The 24,966-nt window shown below is 45.0% G+C and overlaps 1 protein-coding gene across 1 annotated transcript in view; it reads left to right on the top strand.

The window, feature by feature from the left end:
* The first annotated feature begins 1,276 nt into the window (after positions 1-1,276).
* The window catches only part of LOC137654628 (sodium-coupled neutral amino acid transporter 7-like), an 84,795-nt gene continuing 61,105 nt past the window's right edge, over positions 1,277-24,966 (top strand). Inside the window, exons 1-3 of the mRNA XM_068388426.1 lie at positions 1,277-1,909; positions 4,330-4,451; positions 15,307-15,387. Of these exons, the coding sequence (XP_068244527.1) occupies positions 1,588-1,909; positions 4,330-4,451; positions 15,307-15,387 (525 nt within the window). The 5' untranslated portion in view covers positions 1,277-1,587. The remainder of the gene's footprint in view (positions 1,910-4,329; positions 4,452-15,306; positions 15,388-24,966) is intronic.

Below are 24,966 nucleotides of genomic sequence, written 5' to 3'. Positions count from 1 at the left end.
ATATATATATGTATATATATATATATATATATATATATATATATATATATATGTATATATATATATATATATATATATATATATATATATATATGTGTGTGTATATATGTATATATATATATATATATATATATATATATATATATATATATATATATATATATATATATATATATATATATACAGAGAGAGAGAGAGAGAGAGAGAGAGAGAGAGAGAGAGAGAGAGAGAGAGAGAGAGAGAGAGAGAGAGAGAGAGAGAGAGAGAGCAATAAAAGAATGGCTACAGTTTAATCAAAATTAAGTTAATTGAAACTTTGATGAGAAATCAGTAAATACTATTCTATTTTGTTAAGGGTTTTATATATTTCTAAAACATACATGAACTTTAAAATGGTATACTTTCTTAGCGATTTTGAGGTACTATGATATTTTCTAGCAAATGGGCAAGCTTTGAAATAAAACTTTTATATTAATCTCATCAGGAAAGGAATTCACAGAAATTGTAGAAATAAATAGCTATAATTAGCGCTGACCTGTTTCTTGTTAGGATGAATCGATAACACCGTGCTTATTCCATTTGCACCTAAAATGATATAGATAGCTGAAGTGGATTAGACAAATCCCAATTTTCATTTTTTAAACGAAAAAAATGTGAAAATGGATGCTCTATAAGTTTGCTTACACGCATATTGAAGATAATCCCTCTTGCAAATATTGTGAAATACGTTTTTGACTAGTAATGACCTTCATTTTAAAGAGTAAGAAGGTAACGACCAAACTTATTTATAATCAAGTCATTTTTTTTAGTTTTATGCTACTGACTATCAATCAATACATGTAGCTATTAACAAAAAATCTAGCAATACTGAAGGAGATCGCACCTAAACTGGTAATTATTAAAATACGCAGTGTACCCAACGTCCGCTGTGCTATACCCTGTGATATCTTATTGATTGTGAAAACACTGTCTGAAACCTCCATAGATGTAAAATGTATGGATCTGAACGAATTTAGTGAAACAAAAAACTACTCTACGGGAATTTGCGGGTCCATTGACTTCAAAGCATCAGCTGGTTGACAGGGCTACAAACTTTTGTTGTAGTTGGAAAATATATGACTTAGGATATTCAAAACTACTTGAATTCTTGTAACAATCCAGTATACATTTGTATTATAATTGATATAAAGAAATATGTGCAATTATTATTTTAGGTATAATTTAAGCATTAAATATAAACTTAAGGAAAAAGTTTTATGTTGGTCAACATGGGGACGTAATCGGAGGCGGAACAATTGTAAACAAACGCTGCTCTGGCCAGTGACTGTCACTTTAGCAACTACGTTCATCAGCTGATTGCAAGGGGGAGTAACTGAGTGACTTATCTTCTCGTGACTAAGTTTTGCATATGCCTAATTGAATTCATTAGGCGAGTGAATTGTCCGTAGCATATAGTTTACGTTTGTGATGGGTGTAATAATGATCGAAACAACATAAATATTGGCCTTCTTACATTTTGTGCTGTTACTCGAGGCTAATATATACGGCAGGGAATGCAAGTAATTTAGCCTTTCTTTGCACATAGTGATGAGTTTAGCCCATACTATGCCGTCTGAAGAAGTGGCGTCAAAACCATCCACCGATGCAGCAGATAGTATTGTCCCCATAGCAGTTGTAAGTACGGAAGCTGCCAGGAGATTACGAAGAAACAGATCTGGACCTGGATCATCTGACCGCTATGTCGTTGGACTCGTCACTCCAATCGTCGATGAAGACATTATTGAAGATGATGACACACACAGTTTGCTGGCCCAAAATCATGAACAGTATTCGCTGCCAGGTGATATTGGGGGCGATGTTATCCAGTCGTGCCAGCTTGACAGCGCTTATGACGATGATGATTATGCTGGTTAGTAACTTAGAATTGCTATGTTTCAAATAGGACAAGTCTTAAAATCATTTATGAAGGACATTGTCCGAGGGTGTTTCGTTTTGTAGCTGCAGACTGATGAGAGCAAATTCCCTGTTTAATTAAGCATGTGTAGGTCAGGTTAGGTTATGCATGCTAGACAACATTGAGGCAGAATCTCGTACAGTCCAAAAATTGGCTTTTCGTATATTGATTTAGCCTAACCTAGAATCATTCCCAGACCATGAACTATTGGTAAATGTATGTCACTTTAATTTCTGGCCAAATACATGAACCATATATTTTTCCTACTTGTTATTGTGTGTTTTGTCCATTTCAGACCATGAATATTGGGGTAAACCACCCTTCTATGAGTTATTCAACCCCCCATTTAATATCAATTATGGGAAACTGGGTTTTTGGGTGGGGAAACCCTATAAACGACTGATTTGCAGTAATAGTAATGGTCAGAAATGCATAATAAACACAAGTACCCAGTAAATAGATATATGGTTCGTGTAAGTGGCATGAGGGTGTATGTATGATAGCGGCCAACTGTATGTATTATTATGCCTAACTTAGAATACGGCAGTGTAAGGGGGTTGCAGGTGGGCGTTAGCACCCCGTTAGGTAAGTAGGTAAGGAAACGGCTTGTGTGTTAGGTTAGGGAGGAAAGTTTAGGTTAGTTGATGTCCGTTTTTAATGAACGGGTGAGGAACTGGCCGCTGATATACAAGTGGCATGAAATTGAAGTATCTTAAAATTAACTATGATTCACATCACTGCCCTCTAATGGTTTTTACTCTGCTGTGGCTCACTTCTCTCACAAATGAACAATTTCACTGCTCTTCTGTTCTGGCAAGCGTTGCATAGGTGAGCTGCATATGTCATTCATGTGGGTCATTATTTTGGGGATATTTTTTACTTTTGCATGAGCAACAATAGCTATATACTGATAGGGAGTGTTTAAAATACTATATGATTAATAACTGAGAAAAAAAAAAATTACACTAAACTTCAAAATGCATTTAATTCTCATGGAAAACGTCGTCTTCCAATGATAGTTATGATGGAACTGAAACTGGATGGGATAAAAATGGGTCTTTTAAAACAACATTCGGGATCTTATGCATAAATATTTGGAAGTTCTTAATTGGTTAAAAACATCAGGTAATGATTACATCATACAAAAAACAGAAAGCTACCAAAAGTGAATGCAGGGAATGCCTTGGCAGTAACCCACAATCAGTCTTTCAAAAGTGAATAATGGACTTAGAAAATGAAATGGTCTTCTCATTTTGATTGATCGATATGTAAGTTATTATGTCCCATAACCCATTAGTCTTACGGAGAAAAAAATACCAAAATAGCCAGTACTCGTTCATCTCTTATAGCGAATTCCAGTTTCACTAGAAATTAAAGTATCATATATTAACCAAACTATTTGATGTAATTCATAGGCTAAGTTTACAAATTATGTTTTTACTGTATTAGAAACTTTTCCTTTGATGGGGTTCTAAAAGCAGTTCAGTAGAGAAGCACCTCAGTCTTTGCTATGTATTATATGTGTGGGGGGGGGGGGGGAGAGTTTGGGATGATTGGTATGTATATCCTATAGCAGCAACCAGACACATGTATGGTTAAGATTTAGTAAGGGCTCTGGTTTTAGATGTACGTAGTAGCTTTAGGGACTAGCCATATAGGTTTGGTTGCATTATGGGGCCAATAGGATTCAAGTACAGTACTGTATAATACAGTCGTTCAAAAAGATACTTGCTTTTAAAGTGATGAAGGCAATTCTTGAGTACGTATAGGTAAGAGCCATACTTTTGTGATTTATTTTTGGTACAGTATAGTCTTTTTGCTTGAGAAGTTGCCCACCACTACAATCCTGCCTCATTAGTGTTGTAGGCAACAATTAATTTTGGCAAGATAAGTTGAATTTAAAATAATCTTTAAATTCATATTAATTTCAGTACTTACCAAAGTTCATTAGTGGTTTCCCTTCCCCAATAGTGATGGGCAAAACATTCTTTGAAGTTCTTGGTACACTCCTAGATGAGAACAAGAAAGGCCATGCACTCACTGGGCAGCCACCGTTTATGCTGGAAATCCAGGATGGCTGGGGAGCACTAGACAATTCATCAATTTGTATCGATGGGGCAAGATGTAAAAATTTTTGTTTAGATTTTGTCTCCTCCAAAGGAGGAACGGAAGTGAACTTTGATAAATATTGTAATTATGGTTTAAGAATTATGTTTTAATAATAACATTAGTTTTGTATTTATGTGCTTATTTTCTTTTTTCCTAATAGATCCAATACTAATCCTTTTAGGATTATGTTTAAGTGGTTTAATTTTTTCTTGCATGTAATACATGCAATTTCTTCAATTTACTCAATTGAATTATTTCCTTTTCAGGTATTGGTTGGGGAAAGGCAATGTTCCTGATAGTAAATGCTGGTTTAGGAGCTGGTCTTTTAAATTTCCCAGAAGCATTCCATGAAGCAGGTGGAATAGTACTTGGAAATGTTATTCATGTGGTAGGTACTATACCAATATTATGCTTGGTTATTTGCAAAGCATGTTTCTATTATACAATTGTCAATAGTTTTAAGATACATTACTTGTGTATTGTTGGTGGATTTGCTGTACGGAAATGTTTTCCTCCTGTTGTTTGGTTTAAAAAGAGTGTGATTAACTGAAACTGAGTGGTTCAAAGGAAGCTATAAGAATAGTGAACTGGTAAAATACTGATATGCTAGAAAATTCTGTATACATTTCCATTGCACATGTAAAATTGAAAGTTGTAATGAATTGATTGTCATCTTTGTGATTTAAGGGAAACTTTGATGATTGAGACAATGGTGTACAGAAAGTTATAAAGTAGGACCGCCCATAAAGGAAAATTGAATATATGTTTTATATAATTTTCCAAGGAAAGCTAGAGCTCACTTGATATGATGTCTTAGCTTTTGAAAGTTGATTCACCTGTAATGTATGGATTTCATTTGAAGTGAACCCCAACTTAAAATAAAAGTTGTTCCTACATATATACAAACCTTTTGTCCTTTAAAATAGGGACTATGTTTTCAGCGGAGCTGGAACAGACATTGAAATCATTAATGAGGTATTTAACGACAGGTGGTGGGTCTGAGTGAGAAGCCCCATCCTCTGCCTGTCGGAAGCATGTCCCTTTTGTTTTAGGCAGCAACAAGTACGAATGTACTGTTATACCTTTACCAAACCTTTTTATCTTTTTTTTTCTTACAGAAAGTGATTGCTGGCTGTTGATTGTGATGGATGTAAAGTAAAATATTCACACTTGCTGGGGGAAGGGTAAACATTGCAAGTGATTTATATCTTAACCAGATGTAGAACCATACTCTCTGTGCTTCTTGAAGTGGTCATGATTGTTCTTAATCTTCCTTGTGTGCTAGGTGTAGGTTATGAGGCATTCAGTTTTGTCAGTTCACCAGTAGTTATAACAGACAACATTATCACATTCTAAAAAAATCATCATTGAGAGAAGTATGCAGAAGCCCAAGAAGTATTCTTCACCTTCAGGGTCATCTTCTGCTTTTTCCAACCCTGGTACTCTGCCTTCTGACTCTTCTCCATTGGTGTCCTCCTGGGGCCAATCGAATAAAAGTGGTGGGCTTTAAATCTTAGGGCAAGCCATGGGGTAAGGGGTCCATCCATTTTACCTAGCGAAATGGTGGGCCCTCCTTCTCATAGCGAGCCATCTTCTTTTTAGTTAGATAATGACTTACATTTGCTATGGCCCTTCTTAGGAATTCAAGGTTCACCTTCGTAGAGAAGTTGAAGCTGGCTCTGTCTTGCAGACACAAGCAGGATCATCTTGCAGCCCCTACTTTGGAGGATGTCAGCCCTTCAGTTCGTTGAAGTCTGCAGTCGTCTCCCAGCTACCTTTGGAGTCTTCAGTGAAGACTTGTCTCTCAGGTACCCTTCCCGAGTGAAGCACATATCATCACTTGCCCAGAGGATTTCTAATAGAGTGCCTGACCCTTGCCTCCATAGATGGACTCCTCCTTTTGACTACACTGACTCTTCAGAGCATGCTCATAGGGTTATTATACTACTTCTACCAGATCCTTCCTCTTTGGAGTACGATCGTAGGCGGGCTTTCAGTAGGCAAGTCTCCTCTTCTCTAGCCCAGATGTTAGGAGTATCCTCCAGAGATGGCCTCAACCAGCCACGCTTCTCCATCACGCACTTCAAGTAGACAAGCTTCAACTCCTACCGTCTCACCCCTATATGCCTCGCCCCAGCATGCCTCAACCTCCAGATGCGTGTCGGTTTCTAGTGCCTTCCTAGAAGTATTTCACCCTAGTGCATCTCAACCTCCAGGCGAGCTTCTCCTGCTAGCACCTGTCCTTGACTTGCCACACCTCAACTCGCATTAACTTTCAGACGTGCTTTGCCCTCTAGTACCTCTCCTGGATATGTCTCGGCACGACGTCCCTCATCCATATGACCTTTTCCTTCAAATGCCTCTTCCAAATGTAAAGGGTAAAGGTATCTCGTTTCAGTTTCAGTGTCATCAGATTAGGTGCTCTCCAGAACGTTTGCGGGGCAAGCCCAACCACAGCAGTGGCCTCTCCAATAAAAGCTTAAACTCACAGTCCCGGGCTGGGATTGATCTGCTGCCATGCGAATGCTAGGCAAACATGTTACCACTGTACTAGCCAGGAGGTTAGAAAAGCTTTTCCTTCATGCGCCTCACCCAGACGTGCTTTTCCTTCACGCGCCTCATCCAGGTGAGCTTTTCCTTCACGCGCCTCTACAAGACATGCTTCACCTGCATGTACCCTATTCAGACATACTTCACCTGAACTCACTAAATGCATATCACATGAATTGTATATAGTAGATGCTCCCTGTATGAACACACTAAGCTCGTCTCTCCTGAATGCACTAGGCATGTCTATCCTGAACGCACTAGGCGTGTCTCTCCTGAATACTAGGCGTGTCTCTCCTGAAAGCGCTAGGCGTGTCTATCCTGAGTGTGGTAGGTATGTCTCTCCTGAACACTCTAGGCATATCTCCTGAATGTGCTAGGCGTGTCTCTCCTGAACGTGTTAGATGCGTCGCTCCTGAATGCGCTAGACGTGTCTCTCTGAACGTGCTAGACTCCTCTTGCTTGAATGTACGAAACGCATCTGTCCTGAATGCGCTATGTGTATATCTCCCGACAGATATGCAAGAACCCATTGGCAACGTGCGACATGTGCATCACCCGAACATGTTAGACAGTAGATACCCTAATTCTGAACACACTAAATGCACCTTAGTTGAACACGTGCCTGAACGTGCTAGCCAAATTTTGCCTGGACGTTTTTCCATGGAACCCTCTTCTTCTTCATGAAGTACCTCTTCTTGACTCTCATCAATAAGACGTGAATCAACCAAGCTCAACAGGCATCCAACCCTAATTGTGTTTTCATTTCCTGTAACAAAAGCAACAATGCATCATATACTGTACCTTTAAGTTGGACATTAGGAGACATCATGGGAGAAGATGTAGGAAATGCGTCCTCGAGGGAATACTCGGCTTAGGAGTCATAGGGGATCTCTTTTCTAGGGAGATCACCCTTGTAGATAACTACTGCCTCTCGCCAATTGGATTTGCTACTCCTCGCACCCCTTTACCCAAGAGATGGAGGAAGGATGACGGCAACCTGCAACTCTGCCCAGTTTATGGATGTTCTCCAGGAACAGGAAAGATCCTCTGTTTACCTCTCTCCCTTAGTGGCAGTCTCTTGCCGCAAAGAGAGCAATGACTGGAAGACTGTCCCCAAGTCATCCCTCTCACTGGATCCAAGGATTCCCAAAAGGATTCAGGACTCTGAGTCCATAGGGGAGTCTGGCAGGGTCACGATAACCGCCCTCCTTCTGTCTCAGTCATCTTTCAAGTAGGTAGGGCGAGACCTTATTTTAGATGACTACCTCTCGAGGCCTACCGGGTACTGTCTCCAAAAAAGAACACAACATAACTTGGAAGAATCAGAGGGGATTCTTCCTAAACCAGCAGGACCAAAGCTTCTGGATACAGAGTAGGTCGAGTGTGACTTGAACTTCTTCATTCTAGTTTTGGCGTGGGCACATGCCAACATCATTTGTTGCCTCTGATACCTGGACAATTGGGTAATCCTGGCATAGTCAGAGGAAACCCTTCTCTTCCACGGAGACAGGCTCCTTTCTTTTATTCATGATCTAGAGAACATGGGGAATGATGAAAAGTCTGCTAGTTGCCATGCAAAGACTCGCATACCTCATAATGGACATAGACACGGTTCTCGGAAGGATTTATCCGTCTCAGGATAGGATATCCCAACTAAGAAAGGTAGCTCTTCCCCTTCCTTCGACAGCCTCATCTGCTGGTACATCAGTGGTAAAAGTTATTAAGGCATCTGACATCTTTGCAGCGCTGAGTACCTTAACCTTCGGTCAGTTCAGTGGGAACCTAAAGGGCATTAGTCTCAACATCTTTACCATCCCCTCTCACCGGTACCGATAGGGGAAGAGGCCATAATGGGCTTGTAATGGTGACTGGACAAGTCAAACCTCCAGAAAGGTTACCTACTCTTGACACCTCCTATTATTCACAGATGCGTCCAAGGAAAGTTGGGGAGCTCACATCTGTCAGCATATGGTGTCAGGGCTCTGGTCTGAGCAGGAGCACTGAGACCATATATATGTTTTAAGAGTCGAGAGGGTTTTTTCTAGTGCTCCACCATATTTTCCCTCTTCAAGGTCACTCAGTGATGTTGATGAATGACAAATCACAGTGGTGGCCTATATAAACAAACAAGGAGGTACCATGTCTCTGCATCTTTGCCATCTTGCATTAGAGACTGCGAGATGGGTGGAACTCAAATCGATTTCCGTGTCGGCCCGCTTCATGGCAAGCTGGAAGAATGTAGTAACAGACAAGTTGAGGAGGAGGACACAACTGGTTGGCTCTGAGTGATCTTTGAGTCCTCAGAAAGCGACAATAATCATGACTTGGTGGGGTTTGCCAACAGTAGACCTGTTTGTTACCTCACTGAACCACAAGCTGCCCATCTACTGCTCTTCAGATCCAGTGGCGACATTCGAGGACGCTTTCCAACAGCAGTGGCATGACATCGATGTTCATGCTTTTCTGCCATTCTGCATGGTGAGAAGTGTCTTAAATAAAGTTTGAGCGATGCACTATCTCAAGTGTGTATATGCTGTTAGTCCTCACATGTAACATCTTTTCATCAGCACAGGGAGGATGAAGAAAAATGTAACGATGAACACAATTTCTTTCTGGTTAAGAGAGGTCATCGCCCTCGGACCCTATCTCCATCCTCGCCTTCTTCCTCGGGAAGAACACCAGTAAGAGCACATGTAGTCAGATTTTAAGCACTTCTTTGGCATTCAAAATGAATCTTTCTGTGACTTAGGTACTACAAGTTGGTGTATGGAAACTTCAAACGATGTTCACGGCTTATTATCTGAGTGATGTGACTCACCGGTCCCCAGATACTTTTTCCGTATGGCCTGTTTTAGCTGCACAGCTGGTGGTATACCTTCTTGGCTCCTCTCACAGGAGCATTAACATCAAATTGAGAGCAAAGGTCGTGCTAGTCTTGGTTTAAAGTGAAGAATGTCCGAGCTTTTCTTTTCTTTGTCTTCCCCCTCTTGTGGGGGACAGCTATCAAAAGGCCTTGTCAGGTGGATTTGATCTCGTTAAAGGTAAGCCTTATTCAGCATGTGATTGTTCTGTACTCGGGTAAGGAAGAGTCTTTTCTCCATACTGTACTCCTTACGAGGGGAAGTGTGATGTAACCAGGCAAACCCATAATCATATATGTGTGCCATACAATGTGATCCAGGCAAACCCATAATCATATTTATGCCAGGTTTATGATAAAGATTTTCAGCTTAGAACAACTCTTTGAAGCTGGTATTACTAAGCCACTGGTGCACGTGGTGGTGAGATCCTTAACTCTTTCAGCATTCCAAATGCATGAATTCTGAGTATTCTGTGTTAAGTTTCCCAACCAGTTGGAAAGGGGACTTCTTCCCACCTAAGGATGAGTCTCCTATGTAAAGGACGATGGCTTGTTTTTTTTTTTTTTAGGAACAAATGACAAATTTGGAAGTAATTTGGATTTTTCCTAACTGTACAAACCGGAGTTCTAACTCATACTTTCCTGCCTTCAACAACCCCTTAAAAATTCCCAGCTGCCATCAAAGTGGTTTGTCAGTGAGCCAGCAGGTTTTTGCTTCCCCAATACTTCCTCTGCTACTGGCTGGTAACTATTGGCCAGTTGTTGACTCCTCATAATAGTTTTTAACTACCGTATTCCAGCTTCACTGCTGTTATTCTGCTATGTAAAGAACTCAGGTCTGTATAGTTAAAATATCTACCGGTAAATTACTTCAAAATTTATTATTTAAACAATAGCGATTACTGATTGTTATTCATTTTGGTTTGTCATCAGCTGATCTCAAGCTGATGCCATTGAGTATTATAGTATAATTTGCTGATGTCTAATGCGTTATAAGAAATTCACGAATACCAAAAATATTGATAACAAGAATTGACTATATAGATTTGGCCATATTGACAGATACAGCAGCAGCGAGTGTCTCTTTGTCATACGAGGAGGCATGACCATTTCTGTTCAAGGCAGAAATTCTAGCTCGGTACTGGCATAGCCTTCTTGGCCACCTTTCCCTGTTGGAGAAGCTCATTCCTCATGGGTGGCTCCACAAAGATTTCTTCAGTGGTGTTCTAAGGATCATTTGTTAGCCACCTGGGATCTCCCTTCCCTTTCTGTTCCAGTAGAGCAGGAGGCTTGGAACGATCTTACCTAATGGCTGGATGAGGAAACTATTGCAAGGACATGCAACAGTTCTCGGATGCCTCAAAAGACGGGTGGGGCACACATCTGACTGACTTGGTCACCTCAGGTGTGTGGTCAGGAGAAGAGATGCATCTGTACAACAACATCCTAGAAATGTAAGCAGCCTTGAAACTTCTGTAAGCTTTCAAAGAACATTTATGGAGGCATTCAGTAATATTGTTGAGTGACAATGCTACTGTAGTGGTTTATATCAACAAGCAAGAGGGGACAGTCTTTTTCCCTCTTTGTGAGCTGTGGAAGCGGATGCATATCTGGGTGGCATTCCATGCCATAGAATTGTCAGCCAGGTAAATTTTGGGCGAGAGGAATGTACTGGCAGACACACTGAGTTGCCAGGGGCAGGTTGTAGGGTCTGAGTGTTCCCTACATCTGTGTTGTGGAGAGATTTTTGTCTTGTGAAGTTCTCCAGGAATTGACCTGTTTTCCATGTGTCTTAACAGGAAACTCCCCTTTTTTTATTCCCCTGTTCTAGATCCATTGGCCTTGTTCAAAGACACTTTCCAACATCCATGGAATCACAGGAATGTGTACGCCTTTCTTCTGTTTAGTCTGATCTGTGCACTGCTGAACCGAGTCTTGATTATGCTAGGAGTCAGGATGATGCCTGTGGCTCCTAGATGGCCACATGATAAGTAGTATCCTGATCTGGTTGCACTTCTAGTTGAGGTTCCAAGAGAGCTAACTACCTCAATATTCCATACTCTTCTGTCAGAGGTACAGTACCACCAATCAGTGAAGTCGCTGGAACTAAATCTTTGGAGGCCATGCAGCATCTCCTCCGAGTAAAAGGATTTTTGTGAGGTACTATACAGGGATTGTCTGAGTACTGTACCTGTGACGTCCTTTGCAACTGTCTGCCATGGAAGGTGGGCCACCTTTAGCCATTGGTGTTTTAGATGGGAAAACTCTCCAGTCTGAGCATCTCTAGCACAGATTGTGGATTTCCTCATCTTCCTTTGCAGACAGAAATGCATCTCAGCTACGGATGTCAAAAGCTACTGCTCAGATTTGGCATGGTATGTTGACGGACGGATATAGACCTCTCTTCCTCATTGGAGTTGTCTATGCTCATGAGGAGCTTTGAGCAGTCTTATCCACTCTGGGACCTCAGGATTCCAGAGTGGGACGTGACCCTCATTCTCAAGGCTCTTACGCTTACCCTGTTTGAGCCTGTGAGGAGGTTGTTAGACAAAGATCTGACTTTCAAAACTGTCTTTCTGTTAATGTTATCTTCGATGAAGCGATTGGGCCAGTCGCATGGCCTTTCTTACTTGATTACCCGTGTTGAGGTGTGGGAGGAGGTATCTTTAGTTTTGTACCAGACTTTGTGGGCAAATACCAGATCCCGTCTGTGAATAACCCCAGGTTCTAGACCATCTTGATCCCCTCTCTACATGAAGCGTTGGGTGGTGATTGAGAGGAGATTCTTTTGTATCCCGTGAGGGTTCTGCTTGTGTATCTGAAAAGGACCTAACTCCTCAGGCTTAAGTGTCAGCAACTCTACCTTAGCATTGGTAGGACAAAGAAAGATCTCTTCCTGGCTTCGGGAAACAATCCATATAATGTACATGTTGACTGCTGAGAGAGTTGAGGTTCCAGCTAGGCCCAGAGTTCATGAAGTTATTGATATAGGCTCCAACATAGCCTTCAAGAGGAATCTTTCTGTTGGCCAGGTTTTAAATGTCTGTGTTTGTAAATTCAAGACTACCTTTATGGCTTGTTATTTATGAGAGTATACCCAGAAGTTCCTTGACACTTTTGTGCTTAATCGAGGGTTTGTATTATGTTTAGGAACAAATCACAAATTCTAAAACAATTTGTATTTTTCCTAACTATACAAACTGATACCTTGAAATTACATGACCTGCCTTAACCACCCCACAAGCACATAGGCCAAAGGTCAAAGTGAGGGTTGCTCTGCATGTTGGGTGGGCTAGGCTTACCCTCCACCTGGCAACCAACTAGGTTTGCCTTTTTAAAAGTCTAACAGTTGTTTCAGCTTTGCCGATGTTATGCTGCTATTAAAGATCTTGGGTTTTTATGTTTAGGAAAAATGCAAATTACTTTAAAATTTGTGATATTGTGGTCGAGGAAATTAATTTGTGGGTTGTACATATTGGTCCCAGTGCATGACTGTAGTCTGTAAAGTTAGTGGATTTGGTATAGAAGCTTTGTTTCAGTTTATCATAAGTGATTATGTATATTAATACTGTATAATGTAAATAGAATTGTAGGCTATTTACCTAACTTTAATATATTTACTTTGATGAAAGAATAATTTTCTTATTCTTTATAACAAAATCAAATTGTATAACAAAGAGCAATGCTGTAAAAACTGATACCGTAAAACATAAATAGGATATTGATAGTTCTGTGCAGTGGGGTGCCTATTTATTTTTAAAAACCCTTTCCTGAATACTGTGTATTCATATAAGCCTGGGACAGTGTAAAATGTTGGCTGTTAAGGCTGTTGATGGATATATCAATCAGCATATAAAACTTTTAAATGAGGAATATAAACTTTACGAGGTATTCACCATTTTATTAGTAGCTGAGGATAGTTACATACCTCAATATCTTGACCTTAGTACAGTAATACAGTTACTGCAAATAAACAACAAACCAAACCCCATTATATGATGAAATTTGCAGTCGGAGACTTTTTCTGCTATTCTTACCATGAAGTCTGCATTTTCTCATTCAGTTATAGGTTTGGCAATGTCATTAGTCTGGCAATATTGTCTTGTCCTGTCTAGACTATTCAGTGTATGAAAATTCAGTAAGCGAGGTGCATGTCAAATTATTTGCTCCAGGCATATCCTCTTCTTTGGTTATTGCTATATTTTGTGCTCTTCGTGCCTGGTGATTAAGTACTGTATGACTAAAAAATCCATATCTGTTGAGATTTTTACAGTATGGAGAGGTGGGAAGTCAGTGAAAACCATAGGAAAAGAGATGGGCATTGCCAAAAGTACCATATCCTTGTGGTGCAACTGTGCCAAAATGGGTGACTTAGAAACCTCATTGTAATGGAAAAAAAAGGCTCTGGAAAACCAAGAAAGACAACTGAAAGGAAAGACAACATAATTGAAAGGATTGTTATGAAAAACCCATCAATGCCAGAAAAATTTTTGAAGTTAGGAAATCACATCTCACTTGGTAACGTATCTGAAAGAGCTGTACAATATTGCTCCGAAAAAATAGACCTTGGTCTTCCGTCTCATGTTGCAGCAAAGAAACCTCTTTCTTGAGGTATGAAGAACAAGTGAAATAAATTTTGCGTAGAACATTTGCATTGAACTGAAAAAAGACGAAAAGATTTTATTAAGTGATGAATCCTGATGAATTCTGCCTCTATATCCTTCATAGAGTTGGCAAGTAGGTAATGAGGCCCCATGGATCGAATCGTTATGCATCAAGATACACAGTCAAAACTGTAAAGCATCCTGGTTACATGATGGTGTAGTAGTGTTTCAGTGGATACTGCTGCAGTGGTGGTATATATTTTCTTCCACTGAGTACAACAATGAATGGAGAATAGTATGTTAATGTTTTAGGGAATGAACTTGCTCTATATAAAGATCTTTTAGGGATGTGATTCTTTGTGCAAGATGGAACTCCTTGCACCCGATTATATGCTGCTAAAAACGTGGTTGAGGAACACATCATTTTGAATTTGAATTGGCCTAATAACTCACCAGACTTGAATCCAACAGAAAACTGCTGGACCTACTGATGTTATGACTGAATGCCATGAGAGAAGCAAAAATATCCTTGCCTATGTTGAAGGATGTGATCTACAAGTGTTGAGTTGAAGAAATTGATGCATAGTATTTTAAAGATAACTCATTTCATGCCAAAAAGATTAAGAGATGTTCTTAAAAATAATGGAGAAATATAGAAATATTGAATAAAATGTAATTAAACAAAAATTTTGCCTTTTTTCCATTTTTATAACATTGTTCTGATTTTTGTCCCATTAAAGGAGGTGTCCAGAGTTTATTAGCAGTGACTGTACATGTAATCTGTTAGTTAAAGTTCAGAAGCAAGTGGGAGGGGCTTTTTTAAGCTGTGGAGGTTTCTTCCATTGTCTGACTCCTTAATTTTTAATTAGAGGTTTAACTGGAAGTTTGTCCACCCAAATTGGGTGGTGTCATTAGTAAAGATGAAAGTTTGCTTTTTTGAAACAGTGATGGTTTTTAAATGCACAGTACTTGTAACTGATATGACCATTCTGCTTTTTAAGTATGAGTCAAACTTCAATTATGACCAAAGATTGACTTCACTTGTGAGCGAGTGTGGGTCTATTCTGATGAGGAAAATCACTTGCTGTAGTACCAATGAATAGCTTATTTCTATTTAAAGGGTCTAATTATAACTATTCTGTCAGATGATGGATTTTGTATAACGGATGAGAATTAATAGTTTTTATTCTATATACTTTATTTTAATTATTAAAGTTTTCTTTTTACAGATATTTACTGCTTGTGCCTTAGGATCTCTTCTTATAATTGGGCGTTGCGCAAGTGAAAGAAATTGTAAAACATATCAAGAGGTAAATTCTAAATTGTTAAACTAGTGTTCTATCTGTATTGTTTAATTATGTTAACACTTTATATCCTCCTTGTCTTTTTTTAAGCAATTCATTACTTTGTAGTTCATGCATGCTTGATTGGTGTTTCTCAATTCATATTATTAAGTAAACATAACTTAGTCAACCGTATCACCAATCAAATCTACTCTCCTTTCTTTTTTATTCTGTGAAAACTAACAAACCCATACCTACTTTATGGCTTTGGTTAATGCTACTTTATTAATTAATGCTATTATGACTGCAATGTTTTTTTTATCTTGCATTGGAGGAGTTATCCTAAATCATGTTGAGAAAAGTTATAGCAAATTTAGGCAATGGTTTTCTATGCACAGCTAAAAGGCCTTACTGACATTGTTTCGTGGATTTTTTGATCCATCAACAATAAATGTGTTTTTGACAAAAAACACCTATACAAAATGATTCTTTGATCCTACACGACATACAAACCTTCAGCACGAGTTGGAATTGGTCATGAAACTTGGGTAACAAGCAGTTATCCAACTGGTGAAGGTGTGGGCTGGGGAGCCCCTTCCCCTTTCCAGTTAGAGAGCATCCTTTTTTTACTTTAACTACTGTAGTGTATAGATGTAAAGACAGTGCCTGTCAAACTCATCCAATTAATTAATTTTTTCGAGAAGCGAATATTGGTTTTTAATTGTGCAATGGAAGCAAGAAGCTTGTTGCCTGGGGAGGGGTGAAATCGGCAGCCTGTTAGATACATACTCCCTCTGTGCTTTGGGGCATGACTGTTCACAGACATCACCGTGTGTTGAGTGTAGGTTTATGGCTTTCAGTGCATTGACGGGACTTGCCCTGAGTGGAGAAAGCGAGCGAGGCGTTCGTGAGAGTTGTACTGGGTAATGCCCAAGAAAAGTCGGGCAGGCTTTTTTCGCTGCTTCTGTCTCCTTGTGAGATATATCTGCTGCTGTCGCCCCTGGATTGATACCCAGGAGAGCACACTGCAGGGGTCCGGGGTCTTCAGATCTACATCAGCGGGTTTCAGGTTTACTGCCTGGGAAATCCCCATGTTTGCTTCTTCACTGACTGGAACTCCTTGCTTAGCTGTCAGGCAATCAGTTGTCAACAGATTGACTTAAGGAAGTCTTAGATCTAGGTTTGCTTATCATCACCCAGTTTCTGTATCACCTGTACCATGTAAGTTTGTAATGTTTGTTGGCAAAATGCGTGAATGCCAAAGCTGAAAGTAATCATCTGCTTTATAGTTTACAGTTTTGCTTTTTTAAGGTCTTGGTTGCTTGTGATTCTCTTCTTCCTACTTAATGTTGTACAGATATTTCTAGAGTTTGGTCATGAAGTTGTTAGGATTAGTTTTAATTTCAGTGCTGCTTTTAAAAGCATTTGTAATAAGGCTATTGTTTTCAAAATTAGAGAAATGGAAGTTGGTGGATAGTTTTTTATTATTATGGAATGTAAAAGTATTACATTGCAAAGAGTAGTTGTTGATGACCACATTGATGCTTACCGAAATGTGATCTGTTACTCCTCAGGGTAGTGTTTGTTCATGGCCCTTTGTATAATATATTGGATACATAAAATACATGATTTAATATAAGACAAGTTATTTAGTTATGCAGATGATGCTATATTATTTGTATAGCTCCTTTGGCTGAGTATAGACTGTAATTGTTGAATCTCTATAACAGAGTTGTAGCTAAAATTGGTGCAAGGTGCATATTAGAAGGGGTGAAGAACTCTTAACAAAATAAGAAATTGTATTCCTTTGCATCTTATCTTTACTAGCATACCATTTACTACCTAACATCAGATATACAGTTGATTATTTTTCTGTCGTTTTATAAAAAACACTATGTTCCAGTAGTTTTATACCTGCTGTGACCAAATCATGTAGCCGAATCAGTGAATTTCAGGGGTAAAATTCTACCTTCTGTGACCAAATCATGTAGTTGAATCAGTGAATTTCAGGATTAAAATTTGGTGCAGGTTGATGCTACCCCTCCCCCCTCACACACACTGGTGAATAGCTCATTTTACTTTTGGCTCGGAGAGACGACAGACCTGTCAGCGCTCTCCTCTTTGTTGACTGCCATAATTTTGTTTGCTTTCTCTTTTCAGTGTGTGTGTGAAGTTGGCCTCTATTACTCATCATGCGTACGTGCCCTGGACTTCCCGGCCGTCCTTGTGGTACCTTTATGTCGGCCGTGGACACGGATCCTCACTCCTTATGCCCAAAGTGTAGGGGCCAACGGTGTGATAGGTCTAACGTGTGTATTGAGTGTAGGGAGTGGTCTACCTCCCAGTGGGAGAGGTTTGCCCGGCGACGTAAGAAGAAGGCTAAAAGGGATCTTTCTCCTTCGGAGGCTGCTCCGAAGAGAGAAAATCCCAGGTCGTCTTCTTCTGCCGCCCTTTCCTCCTCCGAAGCTCCCACTCGAGCGGCCTCTTCCGAGAGGCCGCCGAGTGGTAGCGTAGACCGTAATGTTGTTAACCGATCCCGAGGTGAGGGAGAGGTCGTTGCCTCCCATAGCGAGGCGGCTGCCCCTTCCCCCCGGAGGAGGGAGTTGTGTCTAATAATGATCTTTTTCAGCTTTGGTCTTCCTTGGGGCTGCAGGGTTCGCCCTCCAAGGAAGCTCTGTTTGACATGATCAAACTAGGTGCGGCCGTCAAACAATCGCCAACTTCAGCGGAGATAGATCCTCTGTCTGTGGTTGACGTTGTTGTGACGGAAACATCCCGTGGGTCTAGCCAAATGCCCGTTCCTGTGGCTGAGGTAGCGGAAGGCTCTGACTCTCCCTCTGAACATCCTTCGAGGGAGGAGCTTAGTCCCACGGTCTCTTCTGCCGGTGATACTCCCTCTGGGGGGAGTTCACTTACAGAGACTCCTCTTCAGAGGCCCGTCGATGGTCAGCCTGCTGATCCCACGGCCCCTCGTGGGCGTATAAGGCGGAAGGCTTGCCCTCCCCTTCGCCGTAGAGGCCTTCCTTCCCCCTTCAAAGGGGTTAAGAGGCGCCTCTTCGGCTCGTCGTCACCACATTCCTCTGCGGAGGAGACGACTCGCTGTTCTCCTGTCCTGCCAGCTACATCGTTCGCGATCCCCTTCGGAGGATGGTTGTCCTTCGGGACATTGTGACCTGTCGCCCAGACCATCTACTTCTAAAGCTCCTGATGCGTTTCACACGCCACCTGATACTGCCTCTGCGCAGTCTCCAGGCCCTTCTGGGCTGCAGGGACTTGAGCGCGAAACTGCGCCTCTCGCCCCTAAGCGCCAGGCACCGCCTGCGCGCCCGCCTGCCGATGTTCCTGCTGATCCTGACATAGCGCCTCGGCGCTCACCCTTAGGCGTTCGCGCCCCTGTTCCTGTTACGCGCCAGGGTCCCCCTGCGCGCCCACGCCCTTCGGCGCCCCGTCGCCCTCCAGCAGTTCCTGAAGTAGCGCGCAAGCGCCCAACTGCGCATACGCGCCCTGCTCCTGATATAGCGCCACCGCGCTCACCTGCGCCCACGCGGCCAGTTCCTGATACGGCGCGTACGCTACCGGTGCCCCAGCGGCCACCTGCGCCCACGCGCCCTCCAGCGCCTCGGCGCCCCCCAATTCCTGTTTCATCACGCGCGGTCCAGGAGGTTCCTGAGTTGGCGCACAGGCGTCCACAGGTTCCTGCGGACTCGTCGCGCCCTTCGGGGGAAAAGCGCGACACGCGCCCACGCACGGTTCCAGTACCAGCCCCTACGAGCACACCAATGCGCCCGCGCGTTGCTTTGGACCCATCGCGCCCACCTAGGGAGATGCGCGATACGCGTCCGCGCGCAGTTCCAGCACCAGCGCCCACGCGACCACGTGTTGCTACAGCTCAGCGCGTCGCCCAAGAGGCTCCCAAGTTAGTGCACGGGCGCTCACGGCCGCCTCTGGGCTCTCTCTCTAGACTGCACGAGCTTGCTACTGATACGATCGCGCACGACGGTCCAGTATCGCGCCCTGTTACTGCTACGCGCCCCATTCCTGTATTTAAGACAACTAAGGTTGCCCAACGAACTCCAGAGCGCCCTCACGCGGCTCGCCCCGCGCGGCCTCCGCAGCAGCGCACTCCGGTGCGACCGCATCCTGATGCGCGCCCACAATCGCTAGCGCGACCAGCGCGCCCATAGGCGAGTGTGCCGGTCTTATCGGACCAGCGCCAACCTTCTCGCCCCCAGGTCGCTCGCGACCCTGCTCCAGCGCTAACACGCCCTCAGCCGGTTCTTCCGGACACGCGCTCAGGCGCCTCCGTTATCTCGCGCCCTTCGGGGCCGCGCCAGGTCGCTGTGCGCCCGCGCGTTCGGCCTCCTCATGCTCCAGCTCCCGATCGCTGCATCCCTACGCCATCGCCTACGCGCTCTCGCAGCCATGTTCCCGCTCCAGCTGCTGCGCGCCCACGCTCCCGCACTGTCGCCACCGCGCCATCGCTCCTGAACACCCACCTGTGCGCCCTCGCGCCCGCCCCCGCCCACGCGAGTGCGCGAGTTTCCAGTATCGCGCCATCCATCCACGCGCGACCCTGATCAGGGCCCGATGTGCGAGCCCCAGCGCGATCGCCGCCAGGCGGACCCTTCCTCGTCGCGCTCCCCTCCCCGCAAGCGCAGGCCAGCGCGCTCGCCAGAGGGGGGGCGCTCCTCGGACAGGTCTAGGGATTCTTCTCTTTCAGCCCTGCAGGCGAACCTTCGTTTGTCGAATCCTCCTAGGGATCCCTCGATCCCCTACCCTCCAGAGGGAGTGTCCGACAGTGCAACTGTCAGACAGCAGCCCTGGTTCGGCACCCTAGTCAGAGCTCTTGTGCAGGCGATTAAACCAGCCCTCTCTGATTCGGGTCACGAACCAGCGGCGGCTTCCTCCCCCCTGAAGAGGAAGAGAGGAGTCTCTCCCGTGGATCCTCCTCCGAGGCCTATTCTGTCCCCTCGCAGATCCTTACGCAAGGCTCCTACTCCCCCTCAGACCTTCTCGCCCTCCCCTGCGGAGGAGGATTACCCCTCCTCAGGAGAGTGGGACGAGCAGGAATACTCCCCCATCGCACCAATGGGGGAGGTTCCTCCTCTTCCCGAAAGGTCTTCTTGTCCAGAGGTGGAGAAGGACCTGCCTCCTTCGCTTCTCAAGTCCTATATCCCGCCCAGGAGGGAGCCTAAGGACTCTAAGACGATTCCCAAATCGTCAGCTAGGATCAGGCAGGAACCGTCTAGAGTCGTCGAGGATGTCCACGTGTCCCCCCAGGAAGAGCCACTGGGGACGGGAGACTTTGCTGCAAGTCCTTCGGGAGGAGAGCACCAGGAGTCAGAACACGCGTTCCGGCAACTCCTGACCCTCATGAGGAACCTTAATGGGATCCCAGACCCTGAGGTCCCACCTCGTGAAGGGAAGGACACGGTCCTGGACTGCGTCTACGGCACTCAGAAACCCTCTAGGGCCAGTGCAGCTTTGCCCTGGTCCCAAGGGATGAAGAGTGCCAGGGACAAGGTCGAGTGCCAGCTCACTGAGCTTGCCTCCTCCAGCAGATCGAGTGCCGGTAATAAGCTCCTCCCTCCTCCTCGAGTCCATCAGAGGAGGTACTTCGAGATTCTCGAGGAGTCTTCTCTGAGTCTTCCCTTGCATCACTCCGTGGAAGAACTCACAGGGGGAGTCCCTTTCGAGAGACTCTCCAACCGGCACGTGTCCTTCTCAGCCACTGAGATCATGAGCCAGGAGAAGGTCATCAAGTGCGCCATGCAGGCGACTTCATGGCTCGACATCTGGCTGGGGTCTCTGGGCATCCTGGTGCAGTCTGAGGACCTCTCCAAAGAAAGCACCAGGAAGGCGCTGGAAACCTTTCTTCTCTCGGGCACACAGACCATTGAGTTTCTGTCCCATCAAGTCTCGAGCTTGTGGGCCAACACGATCCTCAAGCGTCGGGACGCTGTGGCCGAGAGGTTCCATCATAAGGTACCCAGTGCGGAGTCTAGCAGGCTCAGACACTCTTCCGTTCTCGGTAAGAGCCTGTTTGAGCCTAAGAACGTGGAGCTCACCGCTGAGAGGTGGAGGAAATCCAACCAGGATTCCCTCATCCATAGGGCCCTGACACCGAGGCCCTACAAGCCTCCTGCAGTCCAGCAGTCCCGTCCTGCTAAGGACACAAAGAAGACGACCACCGCAGCGAAGCCCAAGGTGTCTAAGCCCTTTCCTGCCAAGAGCAGGAGGGGCTAGAAGTCCTCCAGGGGAGGCAAAAACCCTAGAGGTACCAGCCGAGGCCGGAAGCGCTAGGGTTGGCAATCCCCCTGCATGTCCACCAGTGGGGGGATGCCTTCAGAGTTGCGCGACAAGGTGGCAGCAACTCGGGGCGGATGCCTGGATGATCTCCGTGATCTCTCTAGGGTATCGCGTCCCGTTCACAGCCTCTCTACCTCCCCTGACAGCGAACCCAGTGTCGTTGAGCTCTTTTGCCATGGGATCGGCAAAAGGGCAGGCCCTTTGGGCCGAAGTCCAGACCATGTTGGAGAAGGATGCTCTCCAGGAGGTCGTAGACGGGTCCCCAGGCTTCTACAGTCGACTCTTTCTTGTGAGAAAGGCGTCTGGAGGCTGGAGACCAGTCATCGACCTCTCGACCCTGAACGGGTTTGTCAAGCAGACTCCGTTCAGCATGGAGACGGCAGACACGGTCAGGCTTGCAGTGAGACCGCGAGACTTTATGTGCACACTGGACCTGAAGGACGCGTACTTCCAGATCCTAATCCATCCGTCTTTAAGGAAGTACTTGAGATTTTGCCTAGACAACAAGATCTACCAGTTCGAGGTGCTGTGTTTCGGTCTCTCCACAGCTCCTCAGGTGTTCACCAGAGTCTTCACCATCATCTCTTCATGGGCTCACAGGATCGGCATCCGTCTCCTTCATTATCTGGACGACTGGCTGATCCTGGCAGACTCGGAGGCGACCTTTCTTCGCCACCGAGACAGGCTCCTCGAAGTTTGCCAAGATCTGGGGATCGTGGTAAATCTCGAGAAGTCCTCTCTGCAGCCCTCTCAGAAACTGGTATATCTAGGCATGGTCATAGACACCAATCTCCACAAAGCCTTCCCATCAGACGAAAGGATAGCAAGGCTGAGGAAGGTTGCGAAACCTTTCCTCAATCGAGAGGAACTCCCAGCCCAATCGTGGCTTCGTCTCCTCGGTCACCTCTCCTCCCTGACCCGTCTCGTTCCCAACAGCCGCCTCAGAATGAGATCCCTCCAGTGGCGACTCAAGTCTCGGTGGAGTCAAGGACTCGACTCCCCGGACATCCTGATCCCCATGGGATCTGCGGAACGAGCGGACCTCAGTTGGTGGGTGGCAGACGAGAACCTACGAAAGGGAGTGGATCTTCTTGGCCCACGTTCTGAACCACAGGACCTCAGGCCTGTGGTCAGGATCAGAAAAGTACCTTCACATAAACCTGCTAGAAATGAAGGCCATATTCCTGGCTCTTCGCAGGCAGGCCACTCGGTGGTGGTGATGAGCGACAACACCACGGTCGTGGCTTATATCAACAAGTAGGGAGGTACCTTTTCGGAACAGCTATCCCATCTTGCAGTAGAGATCCTGAGATGGTCCGAAGTCCACTCGATTTCACTAGCGGCTCGCTTCATTCCAGGCAAGAGGAATGTGCTCGCCGACAGTCTGAGCAGAGCGACGCAGATAGTGAGTACCGAGTGGTCTTTGGATCTTCAGATAGCCAACAAAGTCCTGACTTTGTGGGGTTCCCCGACAGTGGATCTGTTCACTACGGCGCTGAACACCAAGCTCCCGCTGTACTGCTCCCCAGTCCTGGACCCCAAGGCTCTCTGGCAAGATGCCTTCCAACAACGGTGGGACAACGTCGATGTGTACGCCTTTCCCCCGTTCTCTCTGATGAGGAGGGTACTCAACAAGACCAGAACATCGATCAATCTCTCGATGACCTTAATAGCTCCGCTATGGCATCATGCAGAGTGGTTCCCGGACCTTCTGCAGCTCCTCACGGAGATCCCGAGGGAGCTCCCTCCACGTCGCGAGCTACTCAAACAACCACACTCCAACATCTACCACAAAGCCGTAGCTTCGCTTCGGCTTCACGCCTGGAGACTATCCAGCATCTCCTCACAGGGAAAGGATTTTCGCAACAAGTTGCGGAAAGGATGTCCGGCCACCTGCGCAGGTCATCCGCAGGAGTCTACCAGGCGAAGTGGCGAGTTTTCTGTGGTTGGTGCCGTGGAAGGGGTATCTCTCCCCTCGATGCCACTTTACCAGCAATAGCGGAGTTCCTCGTTTATCTGCGGGAAGAAATGCGCCTTTCAGTCTCGGCAGTGAAAGGCTATCCCTCAGCCTTAAGTCTTGCCTTCAGGCTCAAAGGAATGGATATTTCCTCCTCGCTGGAACTGTCTCTTCTCATACGGAGTTACGAGCTTTCCTGCCCTCAGTCGGAAGTGAGACCTCCTCCTTGGAACGTGGTTCGAGTCCTCAGGTCTCTTAAGAGGCCTCCCTATGAACCACTACGCCAGGCTTCTGATCGCCACCTTACCTGGAAGACGGTGTTCCTGCTAGCTTTGGCCTCGGCCAAGCGAGTCAGCGAACTTCATGGTCTCTCCTACGACGTCGCCCATTCAAGGGGATGGGGGGAGGTAACGTTCAGCTTCGTCCCTGAGTTTGTTGCTAAGACTCAGAACCCGGGAGTGCCGGACCCAAGGTTCGACTCTTTCCAGGTTTCGAGTCTCCGTTCTGTAACAGATGACCCAGACCATCTCCTACTGTGCCCAGTCAGGAGTCTGAGGTTGTATCTTAAAAGAACAGCTGCAGTTCGCCCCCAGGTGCGAGCTTTGTTCCTGAGCACCGGGGAAACGAAGAGGAGGGTCACCGGGAATACCATCTCAGCCTGGATTCGTAAGGTAATCCACCTGGCCTTGAATCCTGACCCTCCTCCGTCACGTCGCCCTAGGGCGCATGACGTCAGGGGCGTGGCTACGTCCCTGGCCTTCAAGAAGAACTTTTCGGTGACGCAGGTCCTGCAAGCTGGGGTGTGGAAGCGTCAGACCACCTTCACGGCCCACTACCTGCAATACGTGACACACAGGAGGCTCGATACATTCTCTATCGGCCCTGTGGTGGCTGCACAACAGCTGGTCTAACCTCAGGCTCCTTATTGGACAAGTAGCAGAAGGTTGTGGGCATTGTTACCCGGTTTTAGTCTGTGTGAATGAAAAGATCTGTCTGGCCCTTTTCTTTTCTTCATCCTCTCCTCCCTTGGAGAGAAACAGCATCCTGGGTCCTTTGCACAGCTGACCTCGAACCTCTGCAGGTAAACCATGCTCCCTTGTGTTCCTAGTATTAAGTTGTAATACTGTTGTTACGACCCTATTTACGGCCGTAATTTCAAGGGTTCTTTCTATTCAGAAATTTGCGGTCAGTAAAAATGTAACACAGCAATTTGGGAACAAAAGAACAAACACCTCAACAAAAGTTACAATATTTATTTACAAACAAAAAAAATAATGGGTTGGTAACAATAATAAGCAAAATAAATTAATATACAAATTGAGGGAAAACCAACCTTAAGA

The sequence above is a fragment of the Palaemon carinicauda genome, chromosome 15 (assembly GCF_036898095.1).
Source record: "Palaemon carinicauda isolate YSFRI2023 chromosome 15, ASM3689809v2, whole genome shotgun sequence".
NCBI lineage: Eukaryota > Metazoa > Arthropoda > Malacostraca > Decapoda > Palaemonidae > Palaemon > Palaemon carinicauda.
Note: the sequence above shows the minus strand (reverse complement) of the source record. Positions and strands in the feature narration are given on the sequence as shown.